The 22,367-nt window shown below is 41.5% G+C and overlaps 1 protein-coding gene across 1 annotated transcript in view; it reads right to left on the bottom strand.

Moving 5' to 3' along the window:
* Positions 1-22,367, bottom strand: part of MINDY4B (MINDY family member 4B) — a gene marked incomplete at both ends in the record, with an annotated part of 30,170 nt that overhangs the window by 943 nt on the left and 6,860 nt on the right. Inside the window, 9 exons of the mRNA XM_081329936.1 lie at positions 1,357-1,537; positions 2,929-3,102; positions 3,424-3,496; positions 5,111-5,181; positions 5,824-5,889; positions 8,350-8,515; positions 16,611-16,705; positions 19,249-19,368; positions 20,471-20,644. Of these exons, the coding sequence (XP_081186062.1) occupies positions 1,357-1,537; positions 2,929-3,102; positions 3,424-3,496; positions 5,111-5,181; positions 5,824-5,889; positions 8,350-8,515; positions 16,611-16,705; positions 19,249-19,368; positions 20,471-20,644 (1,120 nt within the window). The remainder of the gene's footprint in view (positions 1-1,356; positions 1,538-2,928; positions 3,103-3,423; positions 3,497-5,110; positions 5,182-5,823; positions 5,890-8,349; positions 8,516-16,610; positions 16,706-19,248; positions 19,369-20,470; positions 20,645-22,367) is intronic.

Below are 22,367 nucleotides of genomic sequence, written 5' to 3'. Positions count from 1 at the left end.
AGGGAGAAAATGAAATATGAGTGATATATATACATATACATATACATATACATATACATATACATATACATATACATATACATATACATATACATATACATATACATATACATATACATATACATATACATATGTGTGTGTCTGTGTCTGTGTGTTGGTGTCTGTGTGTGTGTGTCTGTCTCTCTCTCTCTCTCTCTCTCTCATGTGTGTGTGTGTTATTTAAAATAATTAAGGTGAATTGTTGAATTGTCTGGGGTGAATTGTCCTGTGGTGAATTGGCCACAGAGAGTTGGCTGCAGCAAATTGTCCCATTCCATTAAAAAAGGCACCACTTGCCTACTACCTTCTCATTCTACTATTGATTTGATTTACTATGCTTTCAGCACTCCATGCTATGATATTCAAACCTGTACTTTTTTTATTACAACACTTTAGCACAGGGGTCTCCAACCTTGGGAATTCTGGAAGTTGAAATCCACAAGTCGTAAAGTTGCCAAGGTTGGAGATCCCTGCTTTAGCACATCACTTATTGTATACAATAGAGAACAGTTTTATGATATATATGATCTTTAGGTAAAGAATTCGTTTTGCTCTTATATACTGATTATATTCTAAGGGACGTGGTGGCTCAGTGGGTTAGGACGCTGAGCTTGTCGATCAGAAAGTCGGCAGTTTTGCGGGTCAAATCCCGAGTGCCGCGTAACAGAGTGAGCGCCTGTTACTCGTCCCAGCTTCTGCCAACCTAGCAGTTCGAAAGCACGTAAAAATGCAAGTAGAAGAATAGGGACCACTACGCTGGGAAGGTAACAGCATTTCGTGCACCTTTGGCGTCTAGTCATGCCGGCCACATGACCACGGAGATGTCCGCGGACAAGCGCTGGCTCCTCGGCTTTGAAACGGAGATGAGCACCGGCCCCTAGAGTCGGAAACGACTAGCACGCATGTGCGGGGGAACCTTTACCTTTACCTACAGACTATATGGCTTGAAACAATTGGAGTATTTGCCTTACCTTTACTGGCAATGCTTTTGGAGTTTCCCCCGGAAACTGTATTTCTTTCAAGCCCGTTCTCAGTCAGAGCTGGATCTTTTAAGAGGGAGGGAGGTGCTAGATTGTTTATTTTAATTTGTTTATAGTTTGGGTGATTTTCTAATAGTTTTTAGGAATACTTTTAAATCTGGGATTCATCAGTTTACAGTTAAAAATTAGAAGGGGCATTTAAACCAATATCTCTTTTAAAATTTAATTTACAATGATCAGAAAAGACAGGAAAACGGATTTAAGCATTACTTGTGGGAAAGAGAAAAATAAATAAGCATCTTCCTTTAATACTTCTCCAACAAATATAAATGCCTACCTATTGTTAAATGGACAGTTTTCTTTGGGGAGGTCTTGCCTTTATAGAAATATAAATCAAAGAGATGTTCCATTTTCCAATCAGACAATAACAACCTGTTTAAGCTGAAGAGAATACTGTATGTTTCATTTATGTTGCACAGCCATATTGGCAATTTTGGTGTCTTCAACATGCTTCCAACCTGTAGTATAAAAGTTATAGTTATGCATCAAATGAAATAAAATGCATTTGCACGTTTTTTTAGAGTCACATATTTGTAAATTTAAAATTTAACACTTCATTCTAAAAAGGCTAATCTGGCATAAAAGTAAAATGAGTTTCACTGTCTGTGAGAAGTGGTGATAATTCCTTGTAGTTCTTTATTTCAACCACTCTGGGAACAATTCTGGATTCTTCTGAGGATGTCTAATTAGCCATGTCTGGGACAGCAAGCTATCATTTCCTAGGATATTTAATTCTTCTAAAATGATCTCAAGTGGACTGTGAATGTTAAGACAGTCCAAGAAGTAGCCTGAATTATCCAGTGAAGCTGAATGATGAAAGAGAAAAACACATGAATTATAAAATTATCTTCCATGAGTTGTGGCAACACCAACAACCTAACAAATACTAAACAGAGATTATTACAAATACATGAAATATAAAATATAACTCCACTTTAAGACAGCTCTCCTAAAGTGGAGCTGATGACTGCAGCAAAGACCAATGAATTGGTGAGCAGACTGGTTTCTTGGAACCTCTACAGATAAAGAGAGGATGTGCCCTCCACTCACAGTCATACAATCACAGTTTAGGTGTTTAGTATCCTGTTTGCACTTACAACTGGTTGCCAAGTGTCCTATGATCATGTGATTGCCATTTGCAATTTTCTCTGCCAGCTTTCCCAGAATGTCAACAGGGAAAGTTGCAAATTGCTGCCGGCTGCCCAGAGGAATCCCTCTCGTCTCTGAGGTCTGACTCAGAAAGCTCCCTGCTGAAGGGTTTTGGCTTTGGGTCTGCTTTGATATTGGCAGGGAGCACTTTCAGCCAGCCCCCAGAGCAAAAGAACCTTCTGTTGAAGGATTTCACCCCTCTGCTGGCTTGGCCTTTGTCAGGGAGCTCTTTCAGCCAGCCTCCAGAGATGAGAGGGAGTGGAAATGTAATCAGGATTTTCAGTCTATGAGCAAAGAGGGAATGCGGTGGAGTAAGGAGTTCAGGGTGCCTCAGAGGGGTGGAAAGACCATGGGAGGCTGCATGCAAGTGTCTCTGCTCGGAGGCTGAAAATCTTGCTTGCACATATAATGTCCAGCATTACTATTAGTTACTGGGAGAAGGGGGTTATAGGACTTACATCTGCTTATGAGCTTCATGTTAACACCTGCTTGGCCCCTGTTAGAACAAAATGCTAAGCTAGATCAACAGTTTATTTCACCCAGCAAGATCCTTTTTTATATTCTTCTGTATGCTGAGTGTTGTTTCTCATTGTTCTCACTCTTGTTCGCTCAAGATGTTTCAAAGCTATTTTGAGACTCTCTTATGGGGACTGGACTGGCTGATCAAGGGAGCAAAACACCTTTAAATACTTTTCCACACCTTTAGGGATCTGTACTGTTCTGCTTCTTCCTTACTCCATCGTAAGTAGCCAACATTGCTGCGGGAGTGGACTCCATGCAGTACTTTTTGCATGCTGCCTTCAGTGTCAAGCTTTTGGCATCCATTGAACACATGTGGATTTGCTCTGCCAGTTAAAATGAGATTCAGAATTGCCTAAAGGGAGAAAGGACCAATATCACCCTTCCAGCTAGTATCAAGAATCAGGATACCTGACTATAAAGACAAGAGCCCAGTAAAATTGCTGCTCAGTTGCTTGTGATCTGCTAGACAAACCCCCTTGCCTCTGAAGATGCCAGCTGCAGCTGCTGGCAAAACGTCAAGAAATCTATTGCCTTGACTACAATCTCTAAACCCTGAAACCCAACACTGCACAGTAGCTGGACACTTTAAAGTATAGCAGCATATTATTTTTTTCATTTTTATGTATTTATGAAAAGTAGTCAAAGACTATCAATTTTACATTTGGAGACTTACTTGTCTGCAGCTAATGTCTCCATGTCTACATTGTAACAGGTGAGTTGTGGTGAAGTCTAGATCTCTCTGAAGCCTGTTCAGCCAAACACAAAGAAAATGCTATAGAATTGGTTTCACTTATAGTTTAACTCTTAATTAACTTCACTTTGTTAACTTAACTTCATTTATAATTTGCCATCTACACAAAATCCCATTTCAGCTATCCTATAGAAAAACCTATAGGATGAGAATGAACAATGTTTAACATTATTGGAGGGTGTAATAATCAGTATAATATTAACTAAAGCATCAGGCCTAGCTGGGCGATCAGATCCAGTCATGAAGGTTATTGTGTGTGAACAGATCATCTGTTATCTCACAGCATATTTCATTTTTTAAAATTATGGAGATCATGCCTAGCCTTTCTCTTTATATAAACACTCAAGTAGAATTTATGAAGCAGAGTTATGGTGTTGATAAAAAGGAAAGGAAGTGAATCAAATAAACCTCCCTTTGAACTCCATGGTGAGAGGCAGGGTATGGAAATAATAAGTAAAGATATAACAAACATGAATTGGAAAATTAAGGGTCATTTAATTGAAGGGTTTATTATTATTATTTTTTTGAAGAGCCTTTCCATAGCATTACCTACATCTCTTAATTCTCTTCTTCTTTGCTACTTTGGTTTTGGCTTTGCAATTTGCATAGCATGTGGTTATAATTCTGTACATTTTATTATGACATTGCAACCAGTAGGAAAACATTCTGCGATTCCATACACCAAAGGTTCTTTTTCCCAAGGGAAAAAAATGGGACTGTTAGCAAACAAAGGCTATGTTTGTATCCATATGTATTGAAAAGCTTCTCTGTGGAGCTGAAGTAGAGTCTTTGATGCTCTCTATCTTGGTTGTTTGCTTGCAGACATTTCATTACCCAACTGGTAATGGGTACCTGACCAGGTAATGAAACATCTGCAAGAAAACAACCAAGTACAGAGAGCACCAAGGACTCCACAGTTCAGCACTGAGCCACAAATATTCTCTTCTATTGAATTTGAAGCATTGTACAACTCTAGGCAGGCAATCCTGAGCACTAATGTGCCTGCAGATACCTCACTGCTACCCTTATGGTGTTGTTTTTTTTGTTGTTTTTTTAAAAAAGAGAAATGCTGAAATGTAAAGTGGCAACCTCCAGTTCATTTTTTTGTTTACCAGAACATGTCTCTAAGCCTAACAGGCAACTTTAGAAAATAAGCATTTCAGCATTTTTAAAGAAATGTGCTTACCTGCCTAACAAAAAACAAAAGTAGGGTAGTGTAGCAAGAACCATTTTGAGAGGCTTCAGAGAGTAAGAAGGAGACCAGCTATTCCATGAAAGACATTTGGGGAAGTGTGTAGGGCTTTCTTCAATAAGCCTAACTAAAATAATATTGCTAATTGTCTTCTGAGCAACTGGACTTTAACTCATGGCACCACAGTAATCTTTTTGACCAAAAAAATGAACACTTTGCCAGCAGCCAATTACAGTTGCATCATCCCACGTAATTTCTTCTTACATTTGATAATATATGGATCAAATTTTCTTCTAAAACTTTCTTTACTGATGAATGTAAACAACGTTTTCAAAATCTTAAAGTATACACATTGATTGGTAAATAATTGCTTAACTTAAATCTAAGTATTTAAAAAAGGGGAAAAAAGCATTCTACCTTTCAAATGTCCTGGAGAAAAGTAAACTATATAGAAATAAGATCACCCCATGACTTCCCTCAGAGTTCAGCTGATTCAAAGAGATGAAAGAAAACAAGAATTATTTAACATTGCCCAACTTCTCTGACAATTGTAATTAGGTGTTGTTTCTTGTTTTTAATTACAATATTATCCAAAATCAGTATTCCCTAACCTGATATTTTCCAGATATACTGGGATTACAGCTTTCAAAATTCTTCACCAGCATGGGTTTATTTATTTATTTAAAAATTTACAAGGCTGCCCAATTCTACAATACTCTGGGTTGTACACAAAAATAATAATTTTACAATGCATTAAAAGAGTCCAAATGCTAGAAGAACAACAATCAAGTAGACAGGACTCACTGCCCACTCTAATCCAAGAGCTGAAGAAATAGTCAGATTTTGGAAGCCAAGATGAAAAAAGCTTCTCCATATAAAAACAAACATGATTATTCAAAATATATAAAAATTTTAGCAGCTGGGTAAGAATAAAATTGAATTAGTTAACACTTCTGGATATAAACAGGACAGCAATCCTGTGTATGATGATTTAACAATAATCCCTAATAAACAGGTGGTAACTGTTTAAGAGAAAAATACACAGAACTGTAGTTCTCTTTCAGTGTACAGTAAAAAGAAATGACTGAAACAGATTAGTTTTGTAAATCAATTGCACAGCCTCTACTTACGCAGTGTATGTGATCCAAGATAAAGTGCTGCATTGTTTCTTTCTCAACAAAGTCAAACAGGTGAATCTGCAAAGAAATATTAAGATCTACAGTGTGCCCATAAAGTGGTTGGATTCCAGTAAGAACAAAATACTGAAAAACATTGTGAGAAATAGTAATTACCTCATTCAGCATTATCACAGACAAGCACTGTTTATTCTGATTTGAATAATGTGTCTCCTACAGTTCACCTTAGTAAAATCTGCCAGAACTGGGTTAGAAAAATGTGGATGTTGCCTAAAGAGCAGCAAAGTAATATATAGAAGTTAACTCTTTCCAAGCATCTAATGGGTTATTTGAATTTCTGCATCCACATATGGTTTCCTATTCTATCATATACAGCAGTCTTCCCCAAATAGCCTGTGAATATTATAGGTAGTCCTTAAGAGAGTGTGTGTGTGTATGATGCTACAACCATCGTAAATACATGCCGGTTGTCAAGTGCCCAAATTTTGATTGTGACTGTGGGCATGCTGCAACAGTCATAAGTGAAGTGGCCAATTGTGTGTCACCTTTTTAAGTGCCATTGTAAGTTTGAATGGTTGCCAAATGAATGGTTATAAGTCAAGGACTACTTAAATTCTTAAAATTCTGACTTTGAATGGGTGGCATTCATTCTAAGTATTTATTTAGCTTGTGCACTTTTGAGTGTCTCTTACATTGTGTCAGAAATATTTCAACTAAAATATTTCTCCTTTCCAGATCTTTAAAATATCTTACTTGTTCAGTAAAGTGATCCACTTCGTACTCTATATTTGCAGTAATGTAAGTATCATCTGAGATAAAGCAGATAGTTGCTCTCTGACTTTCTCCTGCTGTCCACAGAATATCTGCTAGTGCTGTTGTAAGAGTTTTTTCTTGGTCTTTGAGGCTTATTTCAGATATACTGGAAAGCCAAACAGAGAGAGGTCATAGGGAACCATGAAAGTAAATCAGGAGCTTCTGAACCATTTCTTTTATTTTTATTCTCAAAAGGCATTGGGTTGGATGTGTAAAAAAAATGCCAAACCCTGATTTAGCACAATGTGCATAAGTTAAAATAAAATATGGAAGACTTGGATGTGTTCTCTCACCATGGCTTTTCCTAAGTGGCTGAGAAAAGTTTTCAGAAATGATTCTTTTTATTAACTGCAAGTATATCATATATCATGAAGTAAGAAACTATGGTCCATGCTTTCCATGGCAAGCTCAACAAGGTAGAATCAAACCTCAGTTTCTTAAGTTGGGTGATGAAACTTACCAGGATTAATGTTAAATGCGAGTAAGTCCAGTAAATGATGTGCAATACTGTTGGCTGCAATAATATTTAGAAGTGAGGCATTGAATGCTTTCACATATTTAACAGAGCAAGGTCAAAAAGAGAGGAAATAAGATCTTTGGAGATGCTAAGTTTAAAAGGGATTAAGCAAAATGGCTGCTCATAGAGAGCTTGAAGTTGGTAAGAAAATCAGAAATGGATACCTCTTGAAGAGAGGGTTTTTTCCCCCCAAGAGTATAAAGAGGCAAAAAAATGGACCTCAGAGATGAAAAAAGAGATAACAAACTATGAATATAAGCAGAGACACAAACGAACAGGTAACTTTCCAAGATGGCTCAGTGTAATGGGCAGGGAGCATTAGCTATGATTAAGCTTCCCTGCTGGGTGCATCCCACTAAGTCCCACTGCTTATTATTGCTTAAATTATTTCTCTGTTATACTCTCTGTATTGTTTTCCTAATGCAAATTACAAAGTTCCTGTCTATTCATAACTAGCAGTGGAGATTGCTCTTTAGTGCCTCTCCACTGGACAGAGATATGACAGCAAATATTATATTATATTATATTTATTAAACCTATATACCGCCCTTCTCCCGTAGGACCCAGGGCGGTTCACAAGGCAATTAAAACAACATTACAATACAAAAATTAATAGCAATTAAAATAGATTAAATTTTCCTTGATTAAAATCTAAAACCCCTATATCTCTGATTAAAACCCCAATTACAATAAGTTAAAAAAATTAAAAAATCCTCAGTCCTGGCCGGAAAGCTCAAAGAGCCAGGTCTTCAGGTCCCGGTGGAATGAACGAAAATCGGGGGCAGTCCTAAGCTCTACGGGTAACTGGTTCCAGAGGGCAGGTGCGCCCACAGAGAAGGCCCTCCGCCTGGGTGTTGCCCGCCGGCAATCCGTTGCCGGCGGCACCCTGAGAAGGCCCTCCCTGTGGGAGCGCACAGGACAAAGGGAACTTGATGCCGGCATGCTGCAACAGTCATAAGTGAAGTGGCCAATTGTGTGTCACCTTTTTAAGTGCCATTGTAAGTTTGAATGGTTGCCAAATGAATGGTTATAAGTCAAGGACTACTTAAATTCTTAAAATTCTGACTTTGAATGGGTGGCATTCATTCTAAGTATTTATTTAGCTTGTGCACTTTTGAGTGTCTCTTACATTGTGTCAGAAATATTTCAACTAAAATATTTCTCCTTTCCAGATCTTTAAAATATCTTACTTGTTCAGTAAAGTGATCCACTTCGTACTCTATATTTGCAGTAATGTAAGTATCATCTGAGATAAAGCAGATAGTTGCTCTCTGACTTTCTCCTGCTGTCCACAGAATATCTGCTAGTGCTGTTGTAAGAGTTTTTTCTTGGTCTTTGAGGCTTATTTCAGATATACTGGAAAGCCAAACAGAGAGAGGTCATAGGGAACCATGAAAGTAAATCAGGAGCTTCTGAACCATTTCTTTTATTTTTATTCTCAAAAGGCATTGGGTTGGATGTGTAAAAAAAATGCCAAACCCTGATTTAGCACAATGTGCATAAGTTAAAATAAAATATGGAAGACTTGGATGTGTTCTCTCACCATGGCTTTTCCTAAGTGGCTGAGAAAAGTTTTCAGAAATGATTCTTTTTATTAACTGCAAGTATATCATATATCATGAAGTAAGAAACTATGGTCCATGCTTTCCATGGCAAGCTCAACAAGGTAGAATCAAACCTCAGTTTCTTAAGTTGGGTGATGAAACTTACCAGGATTAATGTTAAATGCGAGTAAGTCCAGTAAATGATGTGCAATACTGTTGGCTGCAATAATATTTAGAAGTGAGGCATTGAATGCTTTCACATATTTAACAGAGCAAGGTCAAAAAGAGAGGAAATAAGATCTTTGGAGATGCTAAGTTTAAAAGGGATTAAGCAAAATGGCTGCTCATAGAGAGCTTGAAGTTGGTAAGAAAATCAGAAATGGATACCTCTTGAAGAGAGGGTTTTTTCCCCCCAAGAGTATAAAGAGGCAAAAAAATGGACCTCAGAGATGAAAAAAGAGATAACAAACTATGAATATAAGCAGAGACACAAACGAACAGGTAACTTTCCAAGATGGCTCAGTGTAATGGGCAGGGAGCATTAGCTATGATTAAGCTTCCCTGCTGGGTGCATCCCACTAAGTCCCACTGCTTATTATTGCTTAAATTATTTCTCTGTTATACTCTCTGTATTGTTTTCCTAATGCAAATTACAAAGTTCCTGTCTATTCATAACTAGCAGTGGAGATTGCTCTTTAGTGCCTCTCCACTGGACAGAGATATGACAGCAAATATTATATTATATTATATTTATTAAACCTATATACCGCCCTTCTCCCGTAGGACCCAGGGCGGTTCACAAGGCAATTAAAACAACATTACAATACAAAAATTAATAGCAATTAAAATAGATTAAATTTTCCTTGATTAAAATCTAAAACCCCTATATCTCTGATTAAAACCCCAATTACAATAAGTTAAAAAAATTAAAAAATCCTCAGTCCTGGCCGGAAAGCTCAAAGAGCCAGGTCTTCAGGTCCCGGTGGAATGAACGAAAATCGGGGGCAGTCCTAAGCTCTACGGGTAACTGGTTCCAGAGGGCAGGTGCGCCCACAGAGAAGGCCCTCCGCCTGGGTGTTGCCCGCCGGCAATCCGTTGCCGGCGGCACCCTGAGAAGGCCCTCCCTGTGGGAGCGCACAGGACAAAGGGAACTTGATGCCGGCAGCAGGTGTTCCCTCAGATATCCCGGACCCAAGCCATTTAGGGCTTTATAGGTCATCACCAGCACCTTGAATCTCACCCGGAGGGCAACCGGAAGCCAATGCAGCTCATGGAGCAGAGGTGTTATATGGGAGTATTGGGAGGCCCCCATCACAACTCGTGCGGCTGCATTCTGCACCAGTTGAAGCCTCCGAATGGTCCTCAAGGGCAGCCCCATGTAGAGAGCATTGCAGTAGTCTAACCGGGAGGTCACGAGTGCATGAGTGACTGTGCGCAAGGCATCTCGGTCCAGATAGGGCCGCAACTGGCGCACCAGGTGAACCTTGGCAAAAGCCCCCCTGGTCACGGCTCCTATATGATCTTCAAGGCTGAGCTGCGAATCCAGGAGGACACCCAAATTGTGAGCCCTATCGACGGGGGGGTAACACCTCACCCCCCATCATTAAAGATGGAATAGAATGGTTCACTCGAGATGCCTGTACGCACAGCCACTCAGTCTTGGCAGGATTGAGTCTGAGCCTGTTTCTCCCCATCCAAACCTGAACCGCTTCCAGGCAACGGGACATCACGTCGAGGGCATCACTGAGTTGCTTTGGGGTGGAAAGAAAAAGTTGGGTATCATCGGCGTACTGATGATACCCCACCCCAAAACCACAAATGATCTCACCCAGCGGCTTCATATAGATATTGAACAGGAGGGGAGAGAGGACCGACCCCTGAGGAACTCCACAAACGAGAGACCTCGGGGCGGACCTCTGCCCTCCCATCAACACCGACTGCGAACGGCCCAAGAGGTGGGAGGAGAACCACTGCAAAACAGTGCCCCCCACTCCCAAACCCCTGAGACGTCGCAGCAGGATACCATGGTCGATGGTATCAAAAGCCGCTGAGAGTTCTAATAGGACTAGGACAGAGGAACAACCCCTGTCCCGAGCCCGCCAGAGATCATTCATCAGCGCGACCAATGCCGTCTTCGTGCTGTACCCGGGCCTGAAACCCGATTGGTATGGGTCAAGATAATCAGTTTCCTCCAGGAACAGAGTGTTCTGTACCAGCCTGCTACTGGCCTTGCAGAAAAGGCAACCCCTTTACAGACGGCAAGAGGCTGGAATACGTCTGCCAAATTTATTACAAATACAAACAAAACATGACCAAGATACCGGAGCTTTGAAACACTATCTGAGCGGTTGCTTTCAGCAACCAGCCCTCCCCACACAAGTCCTTTATAAAGAGTTCAGGGTGTGGCTTCTCTATCCCTCCTTCCGAGAAGCCCCATTGCCTTCCTCTGTTTACTCCTACTTGACTGCCTCCTGCGTCGGGCGTCCTTGAACAGGGCCAGCTGTGGGTCATCTTCATCCACGCTGTCAGGCTCACACAGCTGGGTCTCCACCAGGTGAGAGGGGCCTGGCTGGGGGCTCTGCGGAGCCTCAAAGCCATCATCAGCAAGTTCTTCAACACCCCCCTCCTCCCCCTCATCTGAGTCATCCGACCCAACTGCCGAACCCACAGGCTGACCCTGAATCACAACACTATCCCGCACCGCAGGGCCCTTCCCCCGGGTCTGCTGATCTGGATGCGGTCGAGATGGAAATTGTTCATGAAAAGCGGTCACCAACGCCGGGGCATGAACGGCGGTCGCGTCTTCCCAGGTGAAGTCCTCTGGTCCGTAACCTTTCCATTCAATCAGGTACTGGAAACGACCTTTCAGCCAACGGGAATCCCTGATGCTGGCGACCTCGTACTCGGGGGTGCTGCCTCCATCACGAGGTCCTGATGGGGGAGGTTCCGCTCGGCGGAGTGGACAGGCCGGTTGCTCGGGGACCAACAGAGACCGATGAAAGACTGGGTGCACGCGCAGGGAACGTGGCAGAGTTAAGCGATAGGCGACCGGATTGATGACAGCCTCGACTGGGAACGGTCCTAAATATCGGTGATCTAACTTTCTCACCGGCCGTGTTGACGGTAGGTTCCTGGTGGACAACCAGACCCGATCTCCCACCGATAGTGGAGGCGTATCCCATCTTGACCGATCAGCAAACCTTTTGTAATCGGCCTTGGCCTTCTCTAACTGACGTCGCACCAATCGATGGATCGCCTGTAACTCTGCCATGAAGTCATTCGCTGCCGGCTCCGGTGAGTCCACGGGAGAAAGGGGGAAAAACCGGGGGTGATATCCCACATTGGCCAAGAATGGTGTCATCTGTGTGGAGGTGTGCTGCGAATTGTTAAATGCAAACTCAGCTATGGCCAGATAGTCCACCCAATTGTTTTGCTGCAGATTGACGTAGCAGCGCAGATATTGTTCCAAGAGTTCGGGGATGAGGGGCAGCGGGTAACGATTGCGCACCGTGATGGCGTTGAGTTTCCTATAATCGCAGCAAAGCCGCAATTCGCCCGACTTCTTTTTGACGAAGAGCACGGGTGCAGACACTGGCGAGGATGAGGGCCGGATGAAACCGCGAGCCAAATTCTTCTCCAGAAAGTCCCGCAATGCAGCCAACTCGGGGTCTGACATGGAGTACAAACGCCCCACTGGGAGAGGCGCATCAGGGACTAAATCAATGGGGCAGTCATAGGGCCTGTGCGGGGGTAATTGATCCGCCTCTGTCTCGCTGAACACATCAGCAAAGTCAGACAGTTCGGGAGGCAAGGAAACCCCTGGGGAACCCTCCACCTGGCCGGCACAGATATGGCGGGAGTGGTCCACGCACTGCAAGCTTGGGAAGGTGACCAAGTTCTGTGACCAATAGATCTGTGGGTCATGCGCCCGGAGCCACGCCAGTCCCAAGACCACGGGGAAATGCAGATCTGAGGTGATATAGAACTGGATGGCCTCCACATGGGAACTGATGGCCATGCATAATGGTTGCGTGGCGGCCGTAATTGGCCCAGACAGGAGCACTCGACCATCGATAGTCTCCACTAACATGGGCGGATCCACCGGGCACTGGGGAACAGCCCATTTGGCCACAAATGCTGAGTCCATAAAATTTGTGGTGGCCCCAGAGTCAATTAAGGCATGGACTGGAATCCCCTCTGGCTTGCCAGGAAGGATCAGACGTGCCTCCAATATCAGATGCCGTGGAGGTCCACAGGCAGCATCGGAAAGACGTCGCTCAGTGTTGTTGTGGGACGCCCGATCTATCACACCGTCTAGATCGGGCTCGGGGCGTTTCCCGACAGAAAAGTAGGGGACTTTCTCGGGGCAGACTCGGTCACTGATGCCCGCTGTCGCTTCTTTGGGCAAAAAGCAGCCAAATGTCCAGGGTCCCCACAGTAAAAACACAACCCCCCCGATCATCGTCTGTTCATTTCAGTCACCGATAGACGAGACCTGGCAGCACCCAGCTCCATTGGCTCCTCCCTTTGAACTGGGGGCTCACGCACAACAGGGGCTGCAGGGGTCTGTGGGGTGGCACGGCGACTCCTTCGCTGCTGCAACCGAGCATCGATCCGCAGGCAGAGATGGATCAGCCCATTCAGGTCTGAGGGAATATCCACACGGGCCAGCTCATCCAACATCTCCTCCGACAATCCATCCTGGAAGGCATCCATGAGCGCAGCCTCATTCCAGGCGGAATCCTGGCTAAGCAGCCGGAAATCACTGATATAGCCCTGTAGGGGGCGTTGACCCTGCCTCAGAGCTTTCAGACGTCGAGTAGCAGTCTGCGTCTTAATAGGGTCCTCATACATCAGACGCATATGATCACAAAACCCCACAAAGTTGTCCAACAATGGGCTAGGTTGAGCCAGCAGAGGCGTGCCCCAACGAGCTGCATCACCCGAAAGAAGGCTTAAAACAAACCCCACCTTATCCCAGTCAGTGGGGAAATCAGCTGCTCTCACGCTGATAAAGAGCTGGCATTGTCCCAGGAAAGTAGGAAACAGTTCTGGAGTGCCTGTAAATTTATCTGGCATTGCAAGTTGGCATTTTAAAGTTAAAGTTTAAAGTTTTAAAGTTTATTAAATTTTTATACCGCCCTTCTCCCGAGGGACTTTTCTCCTGGGTGGGGGTGATGGTGGGGGTGCAGCATGAACCTGAGCTTGCAGTTGAGCCACCTGAGCTGCCAGCAAAGTGAGTTGCTGGGTGAGCTGAGCATTCTCAGCACGTAGCTGCTCCATAATATTAGTAAGGGGTGGGAGGCTGAAAGCAAACTGTTCTGTACCAGCCTGCTATCGGCCTTGCAGAAAAGGCAACCCCTTTACAGACGGCAAGAGGCTGGAATACGTCTGCCAAATTTATTACAAAAACAAACAAAACATGACCAAGATACCGGAGCTTTGAAACACTATCTGAGCGGTTGCTTTCAGCAACCAGCCCTCCCCACACAAGTCCTTTATAAAGAGTTCAGGGCGTGGCTTCTCTATCCCTCCTTCCGAGAAGCCCCATTGCCTTCCTCTGTTTACTCCTACTTGACTGCCTCCTGCGTCGGGCGTCCTTGAACAGGGCCAGCTGTGGGTCATCTTCATCCACGCTGTCAGGCTCACACAGCTGGGTCTCCACCAGGTGAGAGGGGCCTGGCTGGGGGCTCTGCGGAGCCTCAAAGCCATCATCAGCAAGTTCTTCAACACCCCCCTCCTCCCCCTCATCTGAGTCATCCGACCCAACTGCCGAACCCACAGGCTGACCCTGAATCACAACACAGAGGAAGCTGATGCGCCACCACACTCTCAACAACCTTTGCTAAAAAGCAAAGATTGGAGACTGGACGATATTTATTCAAAATAGCTGGATCCAGGGCAGGCTTCTTGAGAAGGGGTCTCACCACCGCTTCCTTCAAGGTGGCGGGAAAGACACCCTCGCTCAAAGAAGCAGATATCACTGCCTGGAACCAGCCTCGTGTCTCCTCCCGAGCTGAATAAACCAGCCAGGAAGGGCACGGGTCCAATAAACAGGTGGTAGAGCTCAGCCTCCCCATAATCCTGTCTACTTCCTCGGGAGTCACAGGATCAAACTCAGTCCAGATAATACTCTCAAGACCGCTCGATTCCTCCCCGTCAGACTCTGCCCAGTCAGAGTCCAAATTAACATGTGTTGTTGTTGTTAGCTGCGAAGTCGTGTCCGACCCATCGCGACCCTATGGACAACATTCCTCCAGGCCTTTCTGTCGTCTACCATCTTCTGGAGTCCATTTAAGCTCACGCCTACTGCTTCAGTGACTCCATCCAGCCACCTCATTCTCTGTCGTCCCCTTCTTCTATTGCCCTCGATCTTTCCCAGCATTAGGCTCTTCTCCAGTGAGTCCTTCCTTCTCATTAGATGGCCAAAGTATTTGAGTTTTAGCTTCAGGATCTGGCCTTCTAAAGAGCAGTCAGGAATGATCTCCTCTAGGACTGACCGGTTTGATCGCCTTGCAGTCCAAGGGACTCGCAGGAGTCTTCTCCAGCACCAGAGTTCAAAGGCCTCAATTCTTTGGCGCTCAGCCTTTCTTATGGTCCAACTTTCACTGCCATACATTGCAACTGGGAAGACCATAGCCTTGACTATGCACACTTTTGTTGACAGGGTGATGTCTCTGCTTTTTAGTGTGCTGTCTAGATTTGCCATGGCTTTCCTCCCAAGGAGCAAGCGTCTTTTAATTTCTTGGCTACAGTCCCCATCTGCAGTGATCTTGGAGCCCAGGAAAATAAAATCTGTCACTACCTCCATTTCTTCCCCATCTATTTGCCAGGAATTGAGAGGGCCAGATGCCATGATCTTGGTTTTCTTAATGTTAAGTTTCAACCCAAGTTTTGCACTCTCCTTCTTCACCCGCAACAAGAGGCTCTTTAGTTCTTCTTCACTTTAACATGTACATGAATTAACATGTACATGAATTAAATAGATGCTGTTGAACAGAGTGGGAGTTCTGTTGCAAATCTACTCAAATTTAGGACTGAGTACTGCCTGAAAAATGAAGTTACATATGGTTAATTAAAGGAATATTGAAGGAGGTAACATTCCCTCTGGATTTCTGAGAGAAGAGTGGGAGATCAGAGGCTTGCTGCCCTTCACATGAAAATAGGTGCAGTTTTAGAGCCATATGGGATCCCATTAAGCCTTGGGTGTGGTCATCAAGACCTCCAAATTCTGTGAGCAAATGAATGATTGGAGAGAAATATAATTACGTTTCAATTTTAATTAAATTCAAGAGTAAATGAAATAAAATCAGATTTAGATGTTACCTGTGACTTTGGGGACTGAAATCCATGGCAGACCACTCAAAGGCCAACTAAGGCTTTCAGTCCAGACAAAGTGGTGTCCCTCTGCTCTAAGTCATGATTTGCAAATGCTATTACAGGTAGTCCTTGACTTACAACAGTTTGTTTAGTGATTGTTCAGAATTACAATAGCACTGAAAAAAGTGATTTATGATCTTTTGTCACACTTACCACCATTACAGCATTCCCATGGTCATGTGATTAAAATTCAAATACTTGGTAACTGACTCATATTTATGACAGTTGCAGTGTCCTAGGATCATGTGATCACTTTTTTTGCAACATGCAAAATCAATGGAGAAGCCAGATTCACTTAACAACTGTGTTATTAACTTAACAACTGCAGTGATTCACTTAACAACTGTGGCAAGAAAAGTTGTAAAATGGGGCAAAACTCACTTAACAACTGTCTTGCTTAGCAACATAAATTTTGGGCTTAATTATGATTGTAAGTTGAGGAACATACCTGTACTATGTTCTTCCTGATTCATCTAGAAATTAATAAATAAAATTCTCCCCCATCCCAGATGTATACATTTCCTTACCTTTGAAGGGAGATATTTTCTTCTTTGTTTTGTACAAACAAAAAGTGTTTCATGATGTGAACCTGAACTGCCATCTGGATTGCTGTGGCTCCACCCTGAAAAAACAAAACCAAGAGTGAATTAATTGCTCTGTGATTTGCTTACACTATGCTACAAATTCAGTGTATTGGGGATCTTCTCCAATGCTTACAGGAGACTGAGCTTTGAGCAACATACATTCCCAAGCTCTATTTAGAACAATAGTGGGCAAACATTTTTCCAAATCATGAAATTAAACAAAAAGCTATTAATTCCTTGCTTTCTGCTTAGGCAGGAAGAAGGTGTCAAGCTGAGGTCTTGGAAAGCATAGAGCTGGCCAGATCCAGGAAGTACAGTATCACAATTTTAGTATGTATAGTATTTTCCAGATTTACATGTCTGTGTGAATCAGGTGGCATACATGTTTAATAAATTATTGCTCATTATTATTATTTATTTATTAGTTTTTTTATCTATTATTTTTATAAATATCTCAAAGCGGCAAATAGTCATTTCTCCTCTTGTTTTCCCTACAATAACAAGCTTGGTAGGCTGAGAAAAAAATTACTGGCCCAAGGCTCCCCAGCCACATTTCATGCCTAAGACAGGACTAGAATTCACAGTCTCTTGGTTTCTAGGCCAGAATCTTAAACAAGAAAAGAAACTGGCTCTTGTTATTATGAATACGTTTTGAGTTTGAAAGGTGAATATTGCCAACAGAAAGTTGGCATGCAGCTATTCTTGGCTTTACATGACAAGCTTCAGAGCAGTTACAGTAGTTCCTAGAGTCAACTGGAAACTTCTGAACCTATATAGGTTGGATTTACCAATTCTCTTTCTAGAAAATGCAAATATACTTAAAAATCACATAATTGGTTAAGAAAGTCTTCTCCTATGTGCTAGACTTTGTGTAATCCCCTTCATGGATTACTGCCTTGTCATGTAGAAGGGGCTTGCATAATTCAATGAAGCTATGAGCTATACCGTGCAAGGCCACCCAAGATGGATAGGTCATAGCAGAGAGTTCTGACAAAACATGATCCACTAGAGAAGGAAATGGCAACCCACTCCAGTATCTTTGCCATGAAAACCCTATGGACAGTACCAAAAGGAAAAAAGATATGACACTGGAAGATGAGCCCCTCAGGTCGGAAAATGTCCAATATGCTACTGGGGAAGAGCAGAGGGCTAGTACTAGTAGTGCCAGAAAGAATGAAGTGACTGGGCCAAAGGTGAAAGGACGCTCAGCTGTGGATGTATCTGGTAGTGAAAGGAAAGTGATGCTGTAAAGATTTTTTCTCCATAGGAACCTGGAATGTAAGATCCATGAATCAAGGCAAGCTGGACGTGGTCAAACAAGAGATGACAAGATTGAACATCGACATCTTAGGAATCAGTGAACTAAAATGGACAGGAATGGGTGAATTTAATTCAGTTGACCTTCAGGTATACTACTGCAGGCAAGAATCCCTCAGAAGAAATGGAGTAGCCTTCATAGTCAATAAAAGAGTAGGAAAAGCAATACTGGGATACAATCTCCAAAATGACAGAATGATCTCCATTCGAATCCAAGGCAAGTCTATGTCCCAACCACCGGTGCTGAAGAGGATGAAATTGACCGGTTCTATGAAGCCCTACAGCACCTTATAGAACTAACACCAAAAAAATGATGTCCTTATCATCATGGGAGATTGGAATGCTAAAGTAGGAAGCCAAAAGATAAGCGGAATAACAGGCAAGTTTGGCCTTGGAGTACAAAATGAAGCAGGGCACAGGCTGATAGAATTTTGTCAAGAGAATATGATGGTCATAGCAAACACTCTTTTCCAACAACCCAAGAGACGGCTCTACACATGGACATCAGCAGACGGTCAACACAGAAATCAGATTGACTATGTGCTCTGCAGCCAAAGATGGAGAAGCTCTATACAGTCAGTAAAAACAAGACCAGGAGCTGACTGTGGCTCAGACCATGAGCTTCTCATTGCAAAGTTTAGGCTTAAACTGAAGAAAGTAGGAAAAAGCACTAGGCCACTCAGGTATGAACTAAATCATATCCCTGACAAATATACAGTAGAGGTGTCAATTAGATTTAAGGAATTAAATCTGATAGACAGAGTCCCTGAAGAACTATGGATAGAGGTTTGCAACATTGTACAAGAAGTAGCAACTAAAACCATCCCAAAGAAAAAGAAATGCAAGAAAGCATAATGGCTGTCTGAAGAAGCTTTGCAAATAGCTGAGGACAGGAGGGAAGCGAAAGGCAAGGGAGAAAAAGAAAGATATACCCAATTGAATGCAGAGGAACGTTGTCCATGGGGTCGCGATGGGTCGGACATGACTTCGCAACTAACAACAACAACAGACTTTGTGCAAGTATCTATTCTCCATATGTACTAGATTTTGTGCAAGTATCCATTATAGCAACAGAATGTTGGTCTAAAGATATACAATTCTCTAAGGGAGAAAGATTGCTTGCAATCCATTTTTATTATTCCAGAAAAGAGAAGACAGACAGAATTGAAGTAGATGGATGTGGCTTTGGGTTGGACCTTTAGTAAATAGGTGAGATCCTGATAAAATACTTATTAGTTAAAAAACAAAGTTGGGCAGACATTACCTTATCCATCTCTAAGGCATAGGCCAAATCAGTAAAAGGGTGGTGAAACCTGAAATACGATTTTTTCCATTCATAGTTGAAGACTTGAAATGTGTTTCCAAATAACATCCTTCGCAATTCCTTTGAATGGGAAAAATAGATTTATTTAGCACACCATTAAGCTGGCCAACAATCAAAGAGCTCTTGGAGATGTTATTGAAAATCTCATATATACAATCATTGTAGGACATAATAATAAGAGAGCCAAGCAAAAACAAAAAAGCCCTGGAGCCAAACTATATAGAGATAGAAGAAAAAGCGAAGTAAAATCACTAGCTCACAAATCAATAAAACCATTCTTAAAATGTCATAGAGTAAAGAGCTTTGCCTCTGTTTTATATTAGTTCTTCTAAGCAGCCATGCCAAAACAAGGGAATTCCATGGCATGCAGCTTTTTGTTTTGCAACCTTTGGCAGTGAAAATTGGGCATTGGTTAAACATCTTAAGTCCCAGACAACCAAATAGGGATGGCAATAACCCACAAGTTAGTCCTGGCTGTAGACTTGAAACCCCTTTAAACTGATCCCTTCCAACGCAGTTCATTAAATATAATTTTAGTGGCCTGTCTCCAGAACAACACTACAGCAAGAAAATAAACAGAGGCAGGTTATCTCTAATGTTTAAGAGGTGCTGGAAGTACAATTTCAAACAAATTGTGGTAGTCAACAGGAATAAACAGGTAATATAGCACTGGAGCTAGAGAATGCAAAATCATGGAGATCACAGTAGTTATGTTCCTTTGATTTGCTAGTCTAGGTTAAATTAGATTATAATATATAAGTCTTAGCATGCTATGTGAACCAGGCTATCATATTAAATCATAATATGGTTATTCGTTGAGCATCATTTGTTAGGCAAATAAAACAGTTGTGTTTCATTAATCTTGATTTATATGCTAGTTAGTAGCAGAGGGTGCCAAAAAGAGAAAACCCTTCTTCACCAAAATAACTTATGTAATTTGGTTGTGAGATCCAGTTCTAATGTCTACATTGCTCTATACCTAGTGAGGTATCAGGTTTGTGCATTTCAAGTGATCATTTCCCATAAACATCTGTTTTAATTATTCTAACAGTGGTATACTGCAGTTTGCATCCAAACAGCATGGCTGGATAAGAATTCTCTGTTTCCTTAATTCTGGCAAGATTAAGTTTCAGCTCATGCTTAATTGATAAGATCTGCTTACCAGAGCCATTTCCAATGAGATGGGATGCCCTCCTAGGTCTGATGAAATGATTACAGCTTTGGGGATTGAATATAGAGTATTAAATGGAAACCTGTTCTGTTCTGAGGGTTTTTTATTTTGAGATGTTCCAGCAGCATCTTCTTTATCATTATCAGATTTACAGTCTTGGTATTTCTGAAAAAGATGAAGAAATGGACAAACAGAAACATGACAGCATTTTAACTGCAAGGTAATAACAAGGTTTTCGTATTAATTTCAACCATTGGTTGAAAATTCAATTCTTTAAGATGCAACATCTTTAAAAAGATGACAGTAATTTAAAGGCAAACAGTATTGTTCCTTTGCAGAAAGTACAATTTGTACAATAATAATGTGGGTACTTTGTTAGCTTGAACAAATTTCCTTAGAAGCAAATTCCATTGAAATCTTTGGGATTAGGAGGTTCAGAATGAGCTTTCACAATTACCCCTGAGCTACATATATTGTTCCATTTATAATCTGATTCATGCATTATAATATACAGCAAACTTAACTAGTTAAAAATAATCAACTCCTTGAATTCTCAAGCATACATGGCAGTTTTACTTTCTGTATTAAGAAAGAAAAGACAAATATTTGTCTTACTTACAATTTGATTCCTTTTTACTTCCTCCTGCAATATTTCTATATAACTCAACTTGGAACCTACCCATCTTTTGAGCTGGCTTAGTTTTAGTCTGCTATCCATAGCTAACGGATAGAATGAAAGACGTCACAAGTTATCAAGTGACTGGTGGCACTTAAAAAGGAGAACAGACTTAGTACAATATTCTGAATTACTCAAGAAAAGTGATCTTATTTAGAAATAAATGTCAAAGTAACCATACCATAAGTAATCCTGGAAATAGAGATATGGTCTTCATACAGAAATGTTGAATGATTCTCCAGTTCCCACATAAGTTAATAGTTATTTTAAATAGTTCTTGTTAAATTTGTTTTTTGGTGAAGCCTGATTGTGAGCCATGCAGTATATTTATATGGATAAAGAGTAATCACTGCACTTCTGAACTAAGTAGATCTCAATTTTGCTCTTTGTTCTAAAACAGCCATATGTATGGTTTATACATCCATTCTGTTAATATTTATTCACTTACATAAACATTGGCTGACTCAAAGTATTTTGGTGGATTTTTTTTAAAAAACATGCTCTTGCTCTGATCCAACATAAGGAGTCCATCTATCAAATTTAAAAGTACCTCTAAGTGATTAATGCTGTGCAGGAATGTGCATTTATACATATATTCATACATACCCATCATATTATTGCTTTTCAGAGAAAGCTACATTATACAAAGTTCAGAAAAAGGCAAAAGAAAGTAGCAAAAGAAAGACAGGAAATAAAAAGAACAGGAAATCTAATTAAAACTAGATTATTATTTAAAACTAACCCATTTTTCATCCTTTATTATGAAATTTGTTCATCACTTTCCCCATCTTTAGTAAATAGACTATTAAGATACAGAATTTCATTTCTTTAGGTATAACTTGCAATCTTTTACTCTGTTTCCACCAACAACTATTTTGGCTTTTGATATATTACATTTGATATATTACATCATTGCATCATACAATTCATTTAACATTTGCAAATCATTTATTTATATTTATATTTATTAAATTTTTATACCGCCCTTCTCCCGAAGGACTCAGGGCGGTGTACAGGGAAATAAACATTAAAAAACAAAGTACAAAAGTTAAAAACGATTAAATTATTTATGCCCGATATATACAATAGTTAAAACCATATTAAAACCCAACCCCAAACCCATCAGACCAGGCTGGCTTGCTCAAATAAATAAGTTTTTAGATCCCGCCGGAAGGAGCGAAGGTTGGGGGCAATCCGGAGCTCAACTGGCAA

Source organism: Vipera berus (genome assembly GCF_964194415.1).
Source record: "Vipera berus genome assembly, chromosome: 5".
Lineage (NCBI taxonomy): Eukaryota > Metazoa > Chordata > Lepidosauria > Squamata > Viperidae > Vipera > Vipera berus.
Note: the sequence above shows the minus strand (reverse complement) of the source record. Positions and strands in the feature narration are given on the sequence as shown.